The sequence below is a fragment of the Carlito syrichta genome, unplaced genomic scaffold, assembly GCF_000164805.1.
Source record: "Carlito syrichta isolate Samal-C Ts95f unplaced genomic scaffold, Tarsius_syrichta-2.0.1 Scaffold47093, whole genome shotgun sequence".
In the NCBI taxonomy this organism is placed as follows: Eukaryota; Metazoa; Chordata; class Mammalia; order Primates; family Tarsiidae; genus Carlito; species Carlito syrichta.
In genome coordinates this window covers 237,145-255,789 of record NW_006991189.1, presented here as the reverse complement: position 1 = coordinate 255,789, position 18,645 = coordinate 237,145, and the positions used below count along the sequence as shown (strand labels likewise).

The window sequence follows — 18,645 nt, the reverse complement described above, 5'->3', positions numbered from 1 at the left end:
TTGACTAACAGCGATCTTTGTCGATCTGTAGGGTCTAGACGGCCCCACTGGGGAGAAAGGAGAACCAGGTGGCCAAGGCAGACCCGGAGCAACAGGATTGCCTGGCCCAATTGGGCTCCCGGGATTTACAGTAAGGCGAGAGGGCTGGGTGTCAAGGTTGTCACACAGGGGGCAGCGGTGCTCCACATGGGGCCGCCAGTCTAGAGGGTGCCTGGCATTGCAACGAGGCTGCTCTAACCCGAGCCTGTCCACCCGGCCTGGGACGTCCCCTTGATGAGCAGCTACTGCACTTGACTGTAAACAGAGGTTCCAGCTTCCTGATCTTGCAGCATGGTGGCTTTTGTCTTGAAGCACCAACCTAATTCAAAGGCGCTGGGATCTGGAACTCAGAAAGTAGAAAGAGCTCAGAGGTCAACCAGTCCCAAGTCTGACCCAGTGCAAGGGTTGCTCACTCAGCCAAGACAGTGGGCAACTCACGCCCCAACCCCGACACATCCATCGTGGGCAGCTCCAGGAGGGAGGGAGCACTCCTGGACATGGTGTGGAAGCTTCTATGTCAGCCCCTCCTACTGGCCCCACAGAGGTTCTGGGCTCTGGAACCATATTCCTTTTCTACGGCTGCATAACAAATCCCTGCAAAGTTAGTGGCCTAAAACAACACACATTCATTGTCGCATCGTTTCTATAGGTCAAGAGTTGAGGCCCATGTAGTTGGGTCCCTTGCCCAGGGTCTCACGAGGCTGCAACTAAGATATCAGCTGACTGCATTCTCATCTGGAACCCGGGGTCCTCTTCTAAGCTCACTGACTGGGGCAGAATTTAGTTCCTTGCTATAGTAGTACAGAGTCCCTCAGCTCCTGGAGGCCACCTATGGCTCCTTGTCACATGACCCTCCCCCTAGCAGGCAGTTTAAATGATAGCAGCTGACTTCTTCAAGGTCAAGGTCAGCAGGAGGGTGTCTCCAGTGTCTAGTGCTAACGAGACAGTTGTGTGTGTTTGTGCGTGTGTGGCGTACTTGTAATGTAATCTGAACATATGTTATATCTGTTTGACATACTTATGTTGTCATGTGTAGCATATTTACAGAGTGACATCTCACCAGCTTTGCCACATGTCTTCCTTCATAACTTACAAACAAGTCACAGGTCATCCCAGAATCTGTCCACTACAGAGGCCATAGCGTTTATCAGCCTCTCCTCCCCCATGCTAGAACCTTGGATCTCAAAGACAGTGATGCTAGCGCCTGTTCAGTCTTCTGTCCTGCGGGCTGACCCCTCCACGTCCTCCACGAGATCCCTTGCTAACACCTAAACCAGTTGAGTCCCAGTCTAGTCTGTCACAGATGTGAGGAAGTGTCTGTACCCAGGCTTCCCCACGGGCTGGCATTCACACCGTGGTGTTTTGTGTCCACAGGGAGAGAAAGGAGAACCTGGGGAGAAGGGGGACCTGGGAGCGGAGGTAGGTCCCACTGCTTTTCCTTTTGTGTCATGGGAGATTATTTGACAGAGGCCTCATTGAACAACAGGGTCTGCAGGATGCACAGCATTTCTGTGCTTTGGAATGACATCTGCAACTGCCTGACATGGGGCGGGCAGGAAGCCAAGTGTTTACTGAGCACCACTGTGGGAGGGGACTGCTCCAGTCTCCTGTCACCAGGGCTCCCAGCGTCTGCACAGAGCACCTCCATGCTTCTGTCCTGTTGCTAGGGTCTGGAGGTAGGAAAATAAACAGAACCGTCCGTCTGTGGCTCACAACCCCTGGTCATGAGTACCAGAGTGGCGGCAGTTCAGGGAATCAAATGAGCACCCCTAAACATGTGCCATTTGGGCAGGGGCTTGGCAATGTTGTAGAAGTTTGCCGCAAAGCTTCTAAGGTAGGCTTTCCGGATAGAGGCCTTATTCTTTCGGGGAGTGTGGTAACGAAGGGAATAGAAAAGAAGATGGCTGAGTGAGAAAATAGTCAGGATGGTGGCAGAGTTTCCATAAGACAGGGTAGAATTAGGCATATGTGTAGGCTCAGGAGATGCACCAGGAAAACAGCCGCAGTCAAGGACACATGAGGGAGGTGATGTCTGAAGGCAGGGTCTGGGCAGCCCAGACACCCTCTCAGAGCCACGTGAGAGGACACCAAGCCTTCTCAGTACCCAGCAGGGTTCCCTGGGGCCTGTCAGCCTTTCAAGTCACCAAGCTCCATCTGAATTTAGTAAAATAGACCTGGTTATGTAATGTGTATGTTACTTGTTTAGAAATGGATAGCTGCTTGAAGAAATGATCCTAAATTCCAAAGCAGCATCTAGAAGTATTTGAAGTAGAAACTGGAAACAGCCTACATTTCTAACAGGAAGGAGAGGACTAAATACCTATGGCAGAAATACTAGTAGTCATACTAGTCACCATATCTGAGAGCTTTCCTTGTGCCAAGCACTGACTGAGCCCTGACTATACTTTCAGCCAGGCGTGGTGGCTAATGCCTGTAATCTTGGCACTGTGGGAGGCTGAGGCAGGAAGAGTGCTTGAACCCAGGAGTTCAAGACCAGTCTGGCCAGCGTGGTGAGACGTCATCTCTACAAAACATCAAAAAATTAGCTGGGTGTAGTGGCATGTGCATATAGTCCGAGCTACTCGAGAGGCTGAGGTGGAAGGATCGTCAGAGCTCAGGAGATCGAGGCTGGGGTATGCAGTGATCATGCCACTGCACTTCAGCCTGGATGACAGAGTGAGACCGCAACTCAAAAATTAATAATAGCAACTCATTTTCATTCCATTCAATGAATAACATATCACCATTATAAAGAGGCTAGTGGAGAATGTATAAAAAATGGAGAAATGGGTTTCATGTTAAGTGAAAACAGAAAACCATATATATGTATATGTATATAAAATCATAAGTAGATATGTGTGTATGTGTATATATGTGTATATGTCTATATAATATCAAAAGTATAGACATGTTCGAACATATTTTATACTTCAAAAAGGTGTTTAAATATTTCTTTAAAAAAATTTTTTTTTTTGAGTTGGAGTCTCACTCTGTCACCCAGACTGGAGTGCAGTGGCCGCTCCCGGCCCCCGCAGCCTCGACCTGCTGGGCTCCGGCGATCCTTCCGCCTCAGCCTTCCAAGTAGCTGGAACTACAGGTGCGCGCTACCACGCCCAGCTAATTTTTTATTTATTGTAGAGATAAGGTCTCACCAAGTTGCCCAGGCAGGTCTCAAACCCACGGGCTCAGACAATCCACTCACCTCAGCCTCCCAAAGGCGCGGTCTTTTTTAAATTTTTAAAGGTAAAGTTATCACACAGGTAAAATTTGACTTCTCAGGGGTGTTCACGGCTCTGTGAGTTGTCATACATACTAGCTGACACTCCACTACACAATAGATTTGTATAACCACTGCCATGATCAGATACATGATAATTATTTATAGTAAGAATAAAACAATAAGCTATTTTTTAAGAGGGTAGAGTTACCAAAGATTATGTTCCCTGCAATGAAACCATTATGGAGCTGAGAAATCCACAGGTCCAGGGGAAAGAGGGCCACTTCAAGTATAACAGGGCTCCCCTTTGGCTTCTAGGTTCCTGGACCACCAGGGCCGGAAGGACCTCCCGGACCTCCGGTAAGTTTAGAGAGCTTGTCAGTGGTCTACTATGGTCGGGTCCCTAATGTCCCCTCCCCATGGCAGTCACTGGGCTCCACCTCAGCCTTAGTCACTATCTCCTCCTCCTCCCAGGGAGGGATTTTTTTTCATCCACAAACTCCCCCTTTCTCCTCTTCCCTCCCATGTTAAGCGGCACCATCCCAGTGACACCAAGAAGCCATAGTTTTGCCTGGTTCCCTGGAAATAGCTGACTGACATGGCAGCTCTGAGATCCCTTGTCACCAAGCTCTGCCCAACATTGACTTCACCCTTGGCCATCAGACATCTGCTCCTCCCCTCCCTCCTTCCTGCTAACCAGCTGGCAAGAAGCCAGGATTAAAATAGGAAGTGACCCATCTAAAGCCAGCTCCACTGACTTGACCTTTCCTTGGTTACAGAAATGTAACTATGGGACTCCCTGCATGGCACCTAGAGGGATCCCAGGTACCCTGAACCAACAAATGTTGATCCATGCCTCTACATGATTCATGGTCCCCAGGGCACTGTGTGTCACCTGTTGTCATTGGTAGAAGCAGTCATAGCAATAATGATCGTAGGCCGTATATATTGACAGTTACAGTGCTACACACTGTCCTAAGCACTCTTCATATGTTAATTTAATTTTTGCTGTGTTACTTTTGAATTTTCCCTTCATGAGACCCTGGGTCAACTGTGGGGGCCACGGAGATATTTTCTGTCAGCTCCTGACTGGGGAAGTCTGGCTCAGACTCCATCCTAGAAAGCCCCAAATACAACCCCTCCCTCCTTGGCATTCCCTTTTACCTCTCATGATGGGGACCCCAAACCACAGTCTGCACCCAAAGTCCTTTTTCTGTGGTCCAACTTGTTCTCAGTTCTAATGCACCTGTTTTGATTCCAAATGCAGGGGCTCCAAGGCATTCCTGGACCAAAGGTAAGGAGATGTCCTGTGACAGGTGCTGGGGAGGGCCTGCTCGGTGACAACAGAAAAAAGGGAGAGTGTGTTAGAGACCCAGCTGACTCTTTTCCCTAAATGGCATCATATGACACTCCAGTCACTGGGGTCTGATCAGGGTTAAATGAATTCCTACATTCCCTTTAACATCCGGCATTGACACCTGGAGTATTTTGGATCCAGAATTTTCCCATCCATTGACCCCACAAATGGACAAGTTAGATGCTTAGCAAATGGTGAAATCCTTTTCCCTTTGAACCCACTCCAGACCCTTCACTCACTCTAAGTATGGGTGGAAGAGAGACAGTGACTTAACGTGGGTTAGGTGCCCACTGGATTTTGGCCTGGGGCTTTCCAGTCTCTGCCCAAGCATTTCAAATGAATGAGTTGGAGGGTTGGAGGCTGCTGGCATGACAAGGGCCCTTGCCTCCTGCCCAGGCATTCTTCAGAGGACTTTAATGGTGGTATTTTAGGCACCCTCCAGCAAATCTCTGAAAGGTCCCCATTTCCTGTCATGTAGATGGACACCTATGCCAAAGCCTGACATGAATCTGCCCTATGGGTTTGTCCCCACTCCAACTATCCCTTTTCCCTTGGCTGCCCTCAGAGTGCCTGCAAGGATACTTGGGATTCTTACTGAGGCAGAGGCAGGCAAAGAATTCAGGGATTCTTAGAGTCCCCAGCCTGCCACTCCTAGCCCAGTCACCTCCACCTCCTCTGCAAACCCCACTCCAGATTCCACGACCCCAGAATGCAAGAATGAGTTGTCTGGGACATGCTGTTCTGTGATCTTGTTCCCTCTCCCTTTCCTCCAGGGGGAAGCAGGACTAGATGGCGCAAAAGGAGAGAAGGGCGTCCAGGGGGAAAAAGGAGACCGAGGTCCCCTGGGACTGCCCGTAAGTATCTTGGACCCAGAGCAATCGGTGAGGAGCCCAGCTGGGTGTCCTGATAGGCCAGGGGTGCTGGGCCCGGATCCGGGAGATAGCAGCTGAGAAGTTCCGGGTTCTTAAGTCTGAGCACCCAGAGTTCCACGTGACTTTGCTCTCTCACCTGGGCAAAACCATAGGCCTCTGGAAGGCCTCTCCTTGGTGTCCAGGGAATGCAAAGCTGAGTAGACAGGCTCTTCCGAGGGGCACCCAACTGGAGGGTGAGAAGTGGTCTGAGAACAGCCCAGGCCCTGCCTGTCCCTGATTCTGGGGCAGTAATAGCCTGCACCTTGTGGAGGCCAAGCTGGAGGGCTCGGGAGGAGTGGAACAGTGGGGTGCTCTCTGTCTCTCTCCTATTACATCAGAGGGGCCCCAAGAGAACTCCTGCTCTCTTAAGCACTAGCCACACCAGAAAAGCACAGAAAAAGTGCCATTCTGCCGTACCAGCAGGCTAGGACTACTCATCTCCAGAGTTCCTGGAGATCTCTGACCTCAGTCTGCCCGGGGCTAGAGGCCTCTGGTCAGAGGTGAGGAACTGCTCAGAAAGCATTCAGAGTTCCTGATGTGGGGGCTGGCTGGGGGAACCCCTTTGCTCCAAGCTCCAGTGGGCTGATGGCCTCCTGTCTGCCTCACCTATGTCCAGGTAAGTGTATGTCACCACCTGCCTTGGACCAGGCTGCATCCCACCCTTCACACCCTGCTGAGGCAGGTGCTCTTTTGGTTGGTTTTCCAAGCGCTGGAAGGGATGTTTGCATTCTGTCTCATCATTTCATTGGTGGTCCCGGAGAAGAAAGTGAGTCACTTGAGGTCACATATGAATTTGGTGGCCAGGTCAGAGGCTTCTCCTCCACAGAAGCCACAGTCTTGCAAAGGGGCTCCCTCCAGTCATGCAGCCTTCTTCTGTCCCTGGCTCAAGGCCTGTTCCCACCCCAGGTAGTGGTAAAAGAGCAGGGGACACAATGGGAAGCCAATTATCCCAGCTTGGCAGAGCTTGGGGTCCCGGTTAATGTAATCACAGCAACCTAACAGCAAAAGCAAACAGTGTAATGACACCCTCATAATACATCAGGTATAGGAACTCATTTGCCTGACAGACTTCAGAAAACTGATGACTTCTGCAGACATTTTCCCATGTCATAAGCTGAGTCTGGAATGATTAAGTATTCCTACTATTAGAGAGCCTTCCTGTCCCACTCAACCACAAACCTTTCCTTGTCTACGTTCATGGCCTCAATAGCCCTAGAGAACATTGAGGAATTCAGTCAGAGGTTGACATGCAAAAGGTACAGAGACCAAACAGGTAATACAAACAAAGAAAGTGCCAGATGAAAGACAAAGATCATGAATGTTCCACCTTTTGATAGAGACATGATACAGACAAATACTTTTTCTAGGCTAAGAAAACAACAGAACAAGCATATTCATAGAAGGCAACTAACATGGACTTGAAGGAACAGTAGGGAGTGGGGGACTATAGTATGCTAGAGGCCATGTATCCCTTCTTAAGGGAAGCAGCCCCTTCTCAGTTTGACTGACTGTTGCCTTGGAGGAAGGAGGGTCTGATATCGCTAGATCTTCCCATTTCGAAGAAAGCTGAACATCTGGTGTTTTATGTGAAATCTCTCCATTTTCTAACAGTAGATCAAAATTATTTGCAAAGCTGCACACCATACAAAATGTGTCAGTGGCCCGCATATGGCCCGCAAGCCTCTAATTTGTGCCTTCTGCTCCAGACCTCCCAAGGCTACTTAGTTTAAATGCTGCATAGAAAAAGTAGGTAGATATTTAGAGGCAGTTCTGTCTTCAAGCTTCTCTTATATTTCATTCTACATAGTAGCAGTTGTTTTTTCTGTGGAGTTCACCCTATTTGCCCTACAGAAGTGGTTCTCAGGGACTGGAATCACCTGGGAGCTTTTCAAACATACCATTCACTGGGCCACACTCTTGGAGACTCTGAGTGAATTGGGCTGGGGTGTGACCTGGCCCTTGTACTATTTCACATCACCCCAGGAGATTCTAATGTGAGGCCAGAATTGAGAGCCACAGCTCTCTAGCCGGGTGAGTCAAGATCAGCCCCAGAATTGTGTGGTCCTAAAACTGAGAACAGGAGGAAGCAGCTCCTTGCCTTCCCTCTTATAGGGGCTTTCCCCCACCTTTGCAAACCTAAGGCTGAGGCTCAACTGGAAGCAGTTTTCAATAACTCAGTCCATATCCAGCACGGTGACTCACATCTGTGATCTCAGCACTTTGGGAGCCCAAGGTGGGAGGATCACTTGAGTCCAGGAGATCAAGACCAGCTTGGGCAACGTGGCAAGACCTCATCTCCAAAAAATAAGTTAAAAAGTTAGCCAGGAATGGTTGTGTGTGCCTGTAGTTCTGGCTACTCTGGAGGCTGAGGGGAAAGGCTCACCTGAGCCCTGGAGGTTGAAGCTGCTGTAGCTGTGATTGTGCCACTGCACTCCAGCCTGGGTGGCAGAGTGAGATCCTAAATCAAAAAACAAAACAAAATTTAAAAAAAAACCTCAGTCCTTACTGGACTAGAGTATCCCCACTATCTTCTACCTGGTCTGGTCACTTTGGAATCCTTAGGAAAAAAATTCCTCCTGCTTTTCCTGGGTTTCTGAAACAGCTTCATAACCTAGCATTGGGGCAGGAGCTCAATTCCCACACAGATGTCACTGGACAGTGAGGAGTGTGGGGACAGGATGCCCATAGCAAGTAGGTTTTCATGGCTTCTCACCTGCTGCCAGTTTGCTTCCGAGGATACATGGCCTTAGGTCTCTGTCCCAGTCAGCTACCTCCAAAGCTTTTTCTACACAGCAGCCCTTGTCTGGGAGCATGTGAATGGACTGAGTTTGGATGGAGCTTCTTAGACTGTAAGGTGCCAGAGGAATGTCAGGATGATAATGTTATCACCCAAAACTCAACTCTCCCACCCAGCCAAAGTAGAAGTAGGCCAACTTCTACCCAGATTTCAGACTGAGCCCCTGGGAGGTGAGGTGGGAGGCAGCATGGCCTGGTCTCAACAGGTGTGCAAAGAGGCTGGGAGGACCACTCTCTCACCTGGGCCCCCCTTCACAAGAGCATATCCCTCCCCACTGAAGCCCATCCTGGGAAGGGTGCACAGCTCTGATTCCAAGATAGCTCTCCACGGAATCCTTTCTATATCCCTTTCCCCGGAGCATTGAAGGCCCATGAGAAAGGTTTTCTGAGAGGGGATAAAAGGAGAGAGGGAGAAGAGGGCATGGGGGAGCACCGACCTCTGCCCAGCCTGCTCAGCAGCCAGCCTCCACAGTCAGTGTCTCCATGTTTTTGTCAGTTTCCATGTAAATACCGTCCCTGTCCTCCCAAGCTTATTTCTCCGGTTGTGTTTGATTACCAGCGTTTATGTCTGTCCAGAGTCACTGCTTTACTCACCTCTTCCCTCCCTATTGTTCCCTTTTTCTCCCTCCCATTCCTCTCGTCCCCTCTTTTGGTCAAACTGTGCCCTTCGTCCAGGGAGCTTCAGGTTTGGACGGCAGGCCTGGGCCACCGGTGAGTGTCACTTCTTCATCACCCCTCACCCCACCCCACCCCATGCCCAGTCTGTGATCCCTCTTGTCTGTCCCGCTGTGGCCTCGTTTTCCAGTGAGTCGTGCCTTGTCCCGCCACCAACACCAGAAACATACCTTCTAAGTTCAGTTCAGAAGTGCTTTTTCAGGGCTTTTGACTAAAGATGCTGGCCTTCATCTGAATTCCCCTGTCCAAAGTTTATAGCCAGGGATCTCAAAGCTGCCAGGTGTGGGTGAGAGGCCACTCCAGTAGCACTGACTCTGATCCTGGAGGAACGCCGAGTCCAGCCTGGTGCCCAGGCCTGGGGGTTTGGACCATGACCTGTCTCTGCCAAACACAAGTGTCTGTATGTGCCCATCATGCTGTGTTGTCTTCATGCTGTAAGCTCTGTCCATCTCCTGTCTTCTCACAAGGGCTTCCTAGTCCTGTGCAGCCACCAATCTTGGTGTTTGAAGGGTGGGACAGCATTGAAGAGTGAAGGAAGGTGTAGCTTGTAGGAGACAGAGACCAATCTCAGCTCAGCATCCCGTGGGCACGGTGTAACCACATCTTACACTGTCTGTGGCACCACAGCCATCCTGCACCCCAATAAGGGAGTTTACTACGGAGCACGTGAGGGACACTTGGATCCCCTCTTTCTCCATTCTTTCTGGTTCCAGAACACAGGCATCATCTACTCAAAAAAAGAAAAAAGAAAGAAAGCGCCTGGCTCTTCTGCTTATAACAAATAACTGAACAATCAGAGACAACATCTCTCCACCTTCCAATCCCTTCCCTGAGTACCCTGTGATGTAATCAGAACAGTGGTACTCCTGGCTGTAGCCCATCACCTTCCCATGGGGTTAGGATCGCTGCCGACCAAGGCCTGGGAGACTGGACTTCCCTGCTTGGGACTGTAACCAGAGCCTGTTGTGCGCCCAGCCCCTTCCAGCCAGGGAGGCCCAGCTCTGCCTTGCAGGGTGTTTTCAAAGCCACTCTGCTCATGGCCTGCCCAGTAGACAGAGTTCTAATGAGCTGGCTGGAGTGACCCTTAGGGGACAGGAGGACACAAGGACAGGATAGGAGGCCTTCTGGAAACACACAGCTACAGCTCGCCTTCCTGGGGTTTAGGAGACTCACAACTGGTGCCAGCAGAAGCCTAGAACTTGAAGAGGTGGGAGGACCAAAAGCGACCCCCATCCCCTGTCCTATTGAAGGCCTATTCTGTGTCTTTGTGATCAAGAGGAGATGACAGCTTGCCCCAGATGGCAGATCTCTTCAGAGCCCCTCCCCCCATGCATTGATGGAGTGGATACCCTAGATTCTCACGGACACAGAGCAAACCCCAATTTTCCAGGCCTTTTTATGGGAACAATACTCCTCCACCACAGTCCCTCCCTTTCCATCTGCCCCTTACCTGGCACACCTGCCCCAGGTGCCAGGTCAGGGCTGGGAGATGATCTGCAGTCAGAGAGGCCAATGCTTCCCCCTCACCTGCTGATCCTATTCATGTTGAACAGAGGAAACTGCTATCCTGTTCATACACTCTGTCCCCTTGGACCTGAGGCTTTATTTTCCTCATAAAATAAATATCACAACCTTAAGGGAAAATACTTATTAAAAAAGCAACCCTGCCCTGCCAATATTAACATTGACTGGGCATGTCCTAGGTGTCAAGTTCAACAGCAAACGCTTGCCATATGCTGAAACCTAAAGCAGCACAGGAGGCAGACACTGGTGTCACCATCCTTGTGTTACAGATGGGGACATTCAGGAAGGCTAAGGGACTTCTCCAGTATTGGGAGTATTGGTCTTAGGCCTTTGAGGCAGGACTGGCTTGGGAGTCCTGTGCTGAGCCAACGCCATGATCTGGCTCCTTTTACATTCCACTGTGCTCTCATCACAGACACCCACAGCCTCCCTTCTTCCCCACAGTTGCAAAGGGGGTACCGAGACATCTTGTACCCTTTGTGTTTCATGGGAAGGAAATGCTGCTCCACCGTTCGCAGCCATACCCCCAGTACCGGAAACTGCCCACAGCCCAGCCCCGTATCCTCATCTGAGGCAGGGCAGTGGGAGGCTCTGAAGTAGACTGGGTCTAACCAGGCTGGAACCTGGGAACCTAGGAAGATATTGGATTAGGTCCTAGCATGCTCTGCTTCATGTCTAAGTCATGCTCTCCCATGGCTTCACCGCCACCAGTTCCCGCCACCCTGGGCTAGGAGGCCTCATGACACACCTTCCTGCCAGGTCAGTGTTGGTGCAACCATCAAGGCATCCTAATTCACTCTCAATCCAACCTGTTCTGCAGGCCTGTGAGAGGGAAGAGAAAGCCCTGGCCAGAGGCTGAGGCCAGGAATGGGGGTCTGCGGTGGGCAGGTGGGGTGGGCGTGGCTGAATGACCCTCTCTCGCCTGCCTCTGTGTGTATGTCCGCATTGGTCTCTATGGCATGAAGACCCTCCCGCTGCATGTGGAGCTGCAACAGCAAAAAAGGGTGTCAGCCCCAGGCCCCTGTCCCTGGGATGGTCAACACCCTCCCAAGTGCTTCTGGGAGCAGACTAAGTAACTTTTCTCCCAACGTTTTCAGCCTTGGCAAGTTTGGTTGTAAAGTGAAGGGGCTTTATTCCATGAGTCTGGCTCTGAGGCAGGGGGAAGTGCTCTCTCCCCTGAGACCTTCAAAGAGGATCACAGCCCAGGGGAATGATGGCCCTGAACAAGCCTGGCTTCGCCAACCCTGAAAACTGAGCCTTGGACCTTGCTTATCTCCAGGCATCGGGTGGGGCACCCAGGGCTCCCAGTGTGGGGACCCTCACCTCTGCTTCCTTTTCCCTCCCCAGGGTACTCCAGGACCAATCGGAGTTCCAGGCCCAGCGGGACCAAAGGGCGAGAGGGTGAGCCTGGGTGGCCAGGAGGGAGGACAGGTCTAGTACCCCAGTGGGACACTGTCAGCCCCAAGGGTGTTAGCCCTTATCCGTTCCTTCTTCCATCCCTTCTCCTGCTCATCCTCACTGCAGGCTATGGGGAACCAGCAGGCCTGGGGAGGGGGATTGCTTGTGTAGCTATGAGTGGACAGAGACTTGGAGTGATCAAGGAGGTGGAGAGCTTCCTCCATCCCAGCTTCTGGTCACCTAGCATCCCAGGCACTGCTGTCACTGGATGTGCCTAAACTTTGTAATGATTTAGGAAAACATCATGGAACAGAGTGCCAGGTGGTGTTTAGAAAATTCCTGAAGGGCATCCAGAATTCAGGAGGCCAGAACTTTAGGCCTGGTTCTCACTGCCCCTGTGAGTGACCTTGGCCACGTCACAGGACTCATGATTTCAGCCTGTCCCACATGGAGTGGCCATGTGTGAGGGTGAGGGAGAAAGGTGTTGGTTCAGCAGGGCGGGGAAGCTGAATGTCTTCCCACACCAGCTCTTTCCAGCCAACCCCGAGTAGCCACACACTCGGGGCTGGGAGGTCCCCAAGTGAGCATTCGCTGAATATTCTGCCTGCAGGAGCAGCTCCCCTTCTCTCCATCCATGCACCTTGCTGGCCGTGTCTAGGCTGAGGTGAGGGAAGTGGGTAGGCTTCTCTGAGATCCCCAAGCCCTAGGGGAGAAGAAATCGAAGCTCTCTTCCCTTTCCTTTCTCTTTCCTGCTCCTTTTTCTAGAACCTCCCCTGCTTTTGCCTCAGGCCAGCCTGTACCCTGAGGACGCTGCCCAGTGCTTCCAGAGGGCTTTAGTGAATAGGCTCTGCTGAGGGAGAGTGAAGGGGGGCTTCTAAGCCTCTGCCCTAAGTGTTCACACCAGCATCACCCCACCTTCCACACAGCCCCAAGGCAGTGTTCACACCATCAGCACTCCACCTTCTATGCAGCTCTTGCTTCCTGGAGAGATTTCCCTGGTTTCATACCAAAATAGAAAACAGTGATGGAATGTTATTATCACATCAGGAAGGACTCATGGGTTTCTTTCTCCCATTCTAGGGCAGCAAAGGAGACCCCGGGATAACAGGACCAACGGGAGCAGCTGGACTTCCTGTGAGTCTCATGGAATCAGAGATTTATCTCTGTCTGCCCTTGCCCTACATTAGAGACCTTGCCAAAACAGAACACCCAGAGCCAGGATCAAAACTCTGGGAACTTCTCATTTCTATGACCAAGGAAACTCCCAAGAGGCACCTGGGGATGGTCTAGAAGGCCCTGCTGGACACTGATAGAGGACCAGGTCAGAAGCAACATAGACCATCTGAGGAATGTAGCAATGCGTCTGAGCCCCTCTTGCTATAAGCTTCTGTGTTAGAGGAAACAGGTCCTCACAGGTGATGTGCCACGGCCTCTACCGTGGAAGAGGGGGCAGAATCAAACCCAGACCTCTGTGATACAAAAAAAAGAGATGTTTCATGAGCCAAGCAGCCTCCCAGGGTAGCTGGACCTTGAGGAAGAGGCTTGACTTCCCGTCAGTGGCATGTCTTCCCGTTGCTTTGTGTCTGTCTACGAGAGCCTGGAATTTTGTTTCTATCCACTTGAAGGCTGTCTACATGTTGACTAATTAGGCACCTCTGGGTCAGTCTTTGCCTTGTGCTAAATTCCCCTAGCTAAAGAATAGGTCGCATTTTGCAACTTGAAAAGAGGGTCTGCAGACTTTACATAGTCATTTTTCTAGCAAGAACCTGGCAGGAGATCCATGGGAATTCTCCTCTGGCAAAAGTCTCCTTTGCTCCCTGTCCGTGACCTCAGAACTCACCACTCACTCACATGAGTGACCTCAGAAGAATGCCGCTGCAGACCAGGACATGGGCTCCAGAGTGAGAAAACCAGAGGGTGTTCTTGGCTTTGCCATAACTCATTATCTGCTTCTGGATCAAGTTCCTTGAGTGGTTTGCTCCTTTGTCCTCCTTCTGTAAAATGGGGATAATTAAACCTGTCTCCTATGACTTAGTCATCAGGAAAGAGCTTTATGGGCCTGTAAGAAAGGTCTGTATGGCCATCTTGTGTTTCCTCATTAACATGTCTTTGTTTCTCTGATTTATTGCAGGGTTTACATGGACCACCCGGGGACAAAGGAAACCGGGTGAGTCAGAGCCCTCGAACTTTGACTCTAGTTACTAATGTCTTCATGATGAGGTGGAATGATCAATTGGGGATTCCCAACCCAACATGGCAAATACAATTTTTCCGATAAATCATCCTAAATTGAAAAGCTTTCCAGTGAAGGCCTTAATCCATGGCCTGCAGGGAGCCTGAGGCCTGATCCTGAAATTGAAGCATTTATTTTTCCACATGATGAGGGGAGACTGAATCCCACAGTGGCCATCAGCTTAGCATTGCCATCTGGTAACGGAAACCACGTGTTCAGCTCTTCCTAGGTTGCCCTGATGACGGACCCCTAAATCCATTTTAGAATCATCGTTACCTCCTCCTGGCCTTCTTAAACTTAGTTTTGCCAGGCATTCCAGGTCACTGGTGAGAGAGAAAATAAATTCCAGTTCCAAGAACAAGCAGACAGCTGTTGTAGCAGCCAACCCTTTAAAACAATGTTACAGTCACTATTTGTCTTGGAAAGAGTCGGCAGGACTATGAGAGGAATTGTGCCTTCTCAGACCTCTTACTTTCCCTTTGGCTTCCGCCATCTTCACAGGACACACTGACTGAATGTCCACAGCACCCTTGGCCACATGATGGTATGTGACACATGCCATTGCTGTCAGCATTTGGGCCCAGCAGGGAGAATTTAACTACATCTGACCAAGAGATGACCTTTGGTTCCTTTCTAGAATGTCTGGTCTGCTGCTTCCCCATGGTGCTTCTCAGAGTGTGACACACGCCCCCTTGGAGGCCACGTGCTTCTCCTAGCAGGTCATACAATCTAAGGCCCTTAAAAGAGAAAGAATGGGAGGAGCAGATGGAGAAACGAGATCCAGACGATGATAAAATGTTCTGAGTTCCCAAAGAGTTTTAGAGGCAGGCCCATGGTCTCTAGAACCTGGGTCTTGTGGCCCATCTTTGAACACTGATACTATGTTCATGAATAGAAAGTGCCAGTGTGATGTTTCTATCTGGCATCAATGAATTCCATCCTCTTCAGTACAAGATGTATTATTTATTGAGCACTCCTATATTTCTAAATACGCTTCACTGGCAGCGGTCAAAAGCAACCTAATTTGTCCCACATCGTCTATAAATAAGAAGAAGCAGACAGAGCTACCAGACTGCCCATGGGAAGACCAGGTCTAGAAACCACTGGAACAAACAGACCTTCCAGATACGTAACCAGCCTCTTATGGCACGCTGGGAAGCACTTTCCTGAGAGTGGCATTGAAAAAGTTAGGCCTCTAAAAACATTGATCATTCCACCCCTTACTTGGCATACTAACCTCCTTTCTAACTTCTTTCTAAAGTGTTCTAGTTTTCTTCATTATATTCAATTAATATTTTCAAGGCCTATTTCTTAAGACTTTTCCAGTTGGCTTGAGACACTGAGCCATTCGAAGCCTGGAAAATCTGAGGGATGGTGACTGTGTTGCCCTAGAGGCAGAGGCAGGACAAGTACCTGGTCACTGATGGAGGGAGGAGGCGGCTGATGGCTCTGATACTAAAGGAACCAAAGTTGTCGAGTGATCCACTGAGGCTCCAGGAATCAGTGAGAAAATGTTTCTTCTCCACCTCCCCTTCCTAGTGTTTGACACACTTTCCTCCATCCCATATGTAAATTGGGAATGTGTCACTTAGTAAAGGTTAAGTTCAGAAAACAGTGAAGTTTTCTTCTGAGTACACCACAAAGAGCCAGTTGGCTTATTCCAAAGAGCAGGTTTCCGAATCCAGGAGCAGATTATTCTCTTCATTCAAGAGATCTGGCTTTCAGGAGGCCAGGATGTCCTGGAAGAGTTTCCCCTGAATCTCGCCTCCTCGTTGAGACCTTTTAATGCCCTAACATGAGTTTTGGGGGAGATGTGAGGGCTTGATAATAAAAGCTCTAAAACAAAGAAACAAAGTTCAGAGCTTGCCTTGCCATGGACAGTGGTGGGGGGAGGGTGGTGTTTATTGTTTGTTTTGTTTTGTTTTCACTTTGGTCAAGATAAAATGACAGCAGGGCCAAGACAATGTGACAGTGAAGCTAGAGATGTTCCAAGCCCTCCACCCCACCTGGGTTTTGGAGGCTGGTTCCCTGTAGGGCAGCCCCTTGACTTTGCCCATGTCATGCCAAGGAGACCCCATCAGAGCTCTGTTCTATTTTACAGTGAACCAATACACAGCCTTAAAATTATGCTTCTTCACGTCCCACCAAAGGACAATCTTAGAGTCTCCTTCCTGTGCATGGAAGGAGGAAGTCATCACAGGGGTGGGCAAAGGCCCAGAATCCAAAATGGGGAGCTAAGGACCTATATGTCAGTGGAAAGAATGTTCTGCTTTTGACACTAAGTGTGCCCCTTTGTCCCTAAGTAGCTGTGTAAGTTTGGTCCAGGAGCCATCTTTAGAATAAGAAATCAAAGCATAAGAGAGGTGTGAGTGTAGCACGTGACCTTCAGGAACATCAGGTGTGACAGTGGTGCTACCTGCAAGCTGGCCAACTGAAAAGGTCTGTGTGCGTGCATGCATTGAAGTGTGTGTGTGTGTCTTGCTTCCCTCAGCCCATCTGTCTCCTCGCCTCTCCCTCCTCTACAATCTCTTTCGGCCTGGGCCTGCCTCTTCCTTCCTTTACTCCTTCGATCTTTCTCCCCCAAGATGTGTTCACCCCACTACAATAATTTCATATCCCTCATCCTTTCCCTTTCACCCTCCACAACTTTTTATTTCCTCCAAAACCCATGTTTATACATTTATGTGTATGCTTAAGAAGCCTCTGCTCCTTGACTTCTTTTGCTCATTTTTTCCTTACCAGCTAGGATTTCCTCTTTGCCAGGATCTCTCTGAGGGTGGGAGGTGGGTAGGTTAAAAATAAAGCTACTACTCTACTGTCTTCAAAGGGCTCCTGCTTGGGGGTGGTTGCCCATGTTCTTGGAGCACCACACCCCGTAGTATAAGTTACCACTGTGAAAGTCTGTTATCCCCAAGCCAATCATCTGAGGCCCGAGATTTCCACTCCTCCACAGCCTTGCCCACCTTCTTCAGGAAACTGCTCATGACCCAGAGAGTGAGGGGCCGCTCTCCTGAGAAAGTGTACCATGGGGCTCCCCCCGCAAATAGCTGGTGGTCTTGCTTGTGTACCATTTGGAGGTTGTTCATACCATGATGTTCTTGTTGGCGGATGTATCTTCAAGGATTACACTTGATATGCACACATGTGTTTCCTCTTAAGCACATGTCATTTTCTAAGAATTGGCATTTTTAGAAAATTCATTTGGAATAACTCATTGGCAATTGCAGACAACTTCTGAAAGCAAGAAATTTGAGTAATTTCCAAAGATCTGAGGAAACATCAAAAACATTCTTATCCTCTGCCTTCCTCTGCCTTCCACTGTGGGAATGCTGCAGACAGGACAAGACCTCTGACCCCTAAAACATGCCTGTGGCAGCAGCTTTTGTTTCTCTCCTGGCTAACAAGACATTGTAACCATTATTATTATCATTATGAAACAGCTATCATTCGCTGAGCACTACCATATGCCATTATTAAGCATTTAATGTGCACAAAGACCTCATAACAAGTTTTTGAGGCAGGTGTCATTGTATCCATTTTACAGGTGAAGAAACCGAGGTTCATAGAGGTTGAATAGCTTCCCAAAGTCACGCTGCTGATAGTTGTCAGAACCAGCTCTGACTCCAAGCCCTTGTTCTGACCAATATGCCACTCAGCCTTCAAGGCCTTGTCACACCGGAGTGACACTGTGGAAGTCCACAAGCACTAGATAATCAGTCTTCCATAGAGGAGAAGTTCTCCTAGGAAGACTCCCTGGGGGCACACTTGGCCCCCATTTAAGGAAACACACACATGAAAATGCAAATTCAAGCCCATTTCAGAAGTGATGCTTCACTTTAAAAAATAATTTCCCACAACCCTTCTTTAAACGGACCCTGACACACACAAAAAACAGAATTCAACTTAGAAAAATGGTGTTGACTGACTTTTCAGAAACAAATGAATTCCTTGAATCAACATGTCCATATATAAATGACTATCCGTGACTTCAGGTCAGAATGAAACAGACACATATAGAATGGGAAAACCCAGCTGAGAACCAGGGGCCACCCAGGAGCCCTGGACACACATATACGCATGTATACAAGCACACACACAGACACACACGTGTACACAAGCCTGAGGACATACCCACACACATACATGCAAACACACACATACACAAGCACATATCCACACACTCAGACATACACCACACATACACAAACATGTACATGCAGACATGCCTACATGCTGTGTTCACAGCCCGGAGCTCTGAACAAAATCACCTTTCCGCCTACTAAACCATCAAAGGGGTGAAAGTCAATTGGGTCAAAAGGTTGTCAGCCCAAAGCCTTTCAAAAATAGACCTTCGGAGAGACAGAAGTTGGTCCCCAGGCACTGTGTTCAGCACAGCCCCACTCCTGGGCTGGTATTAGCAAAACTGACCACCAGCAGCTTCAGGCTGTGCTTCCCCCCACCTGCAGTTCTGAGCCCTGCTGCACACACCCCCCCC

General features: G+C 49.6%; 1 protein-coding gene across 1 annotated transcript in view; it reads left to right on the top strand.

Moving 5' to 3' along the window:
- Positions 1-18,645, top strand: part of COL13A1 (collagen type XIII alpha 1 chain) — a 134,808-nt gene that overhangs the window by 109,426 nt on the left and 6,737 nt on the right. Inside the window, exons 29-36 of the mRNA XM_008048529.1 lie at positions 1,414-1,458; positions 3,575-3,616; positions 4,524-4,550; positions 5,387-5,467; positions 8,996-9,031; positions 11,867-11,920; positions 12,998-13,051; positions 14,049-14,084. Coding sequence (XP_008046720.1) covers positions 1,414-1,458; positions 3,575-3,616; positions 4,524-4,550; positions 5,387-5,467; positions 8,996-9,031; positions 11,867-11,920; positions 12,998-13,051; positions 14,049-14,084 — 375 coding nt within the window. The remainder of the gene's footprint in view (positions 1-1,413; positions 1,459-3,574; positions 3,617-4,523; positions 4,551-5,386; positions 5,468-8,995; positions 9,032-11,866; positions 11,921-12,997; positions 13,052-14,048; positions 14,085-18,645) is intronic.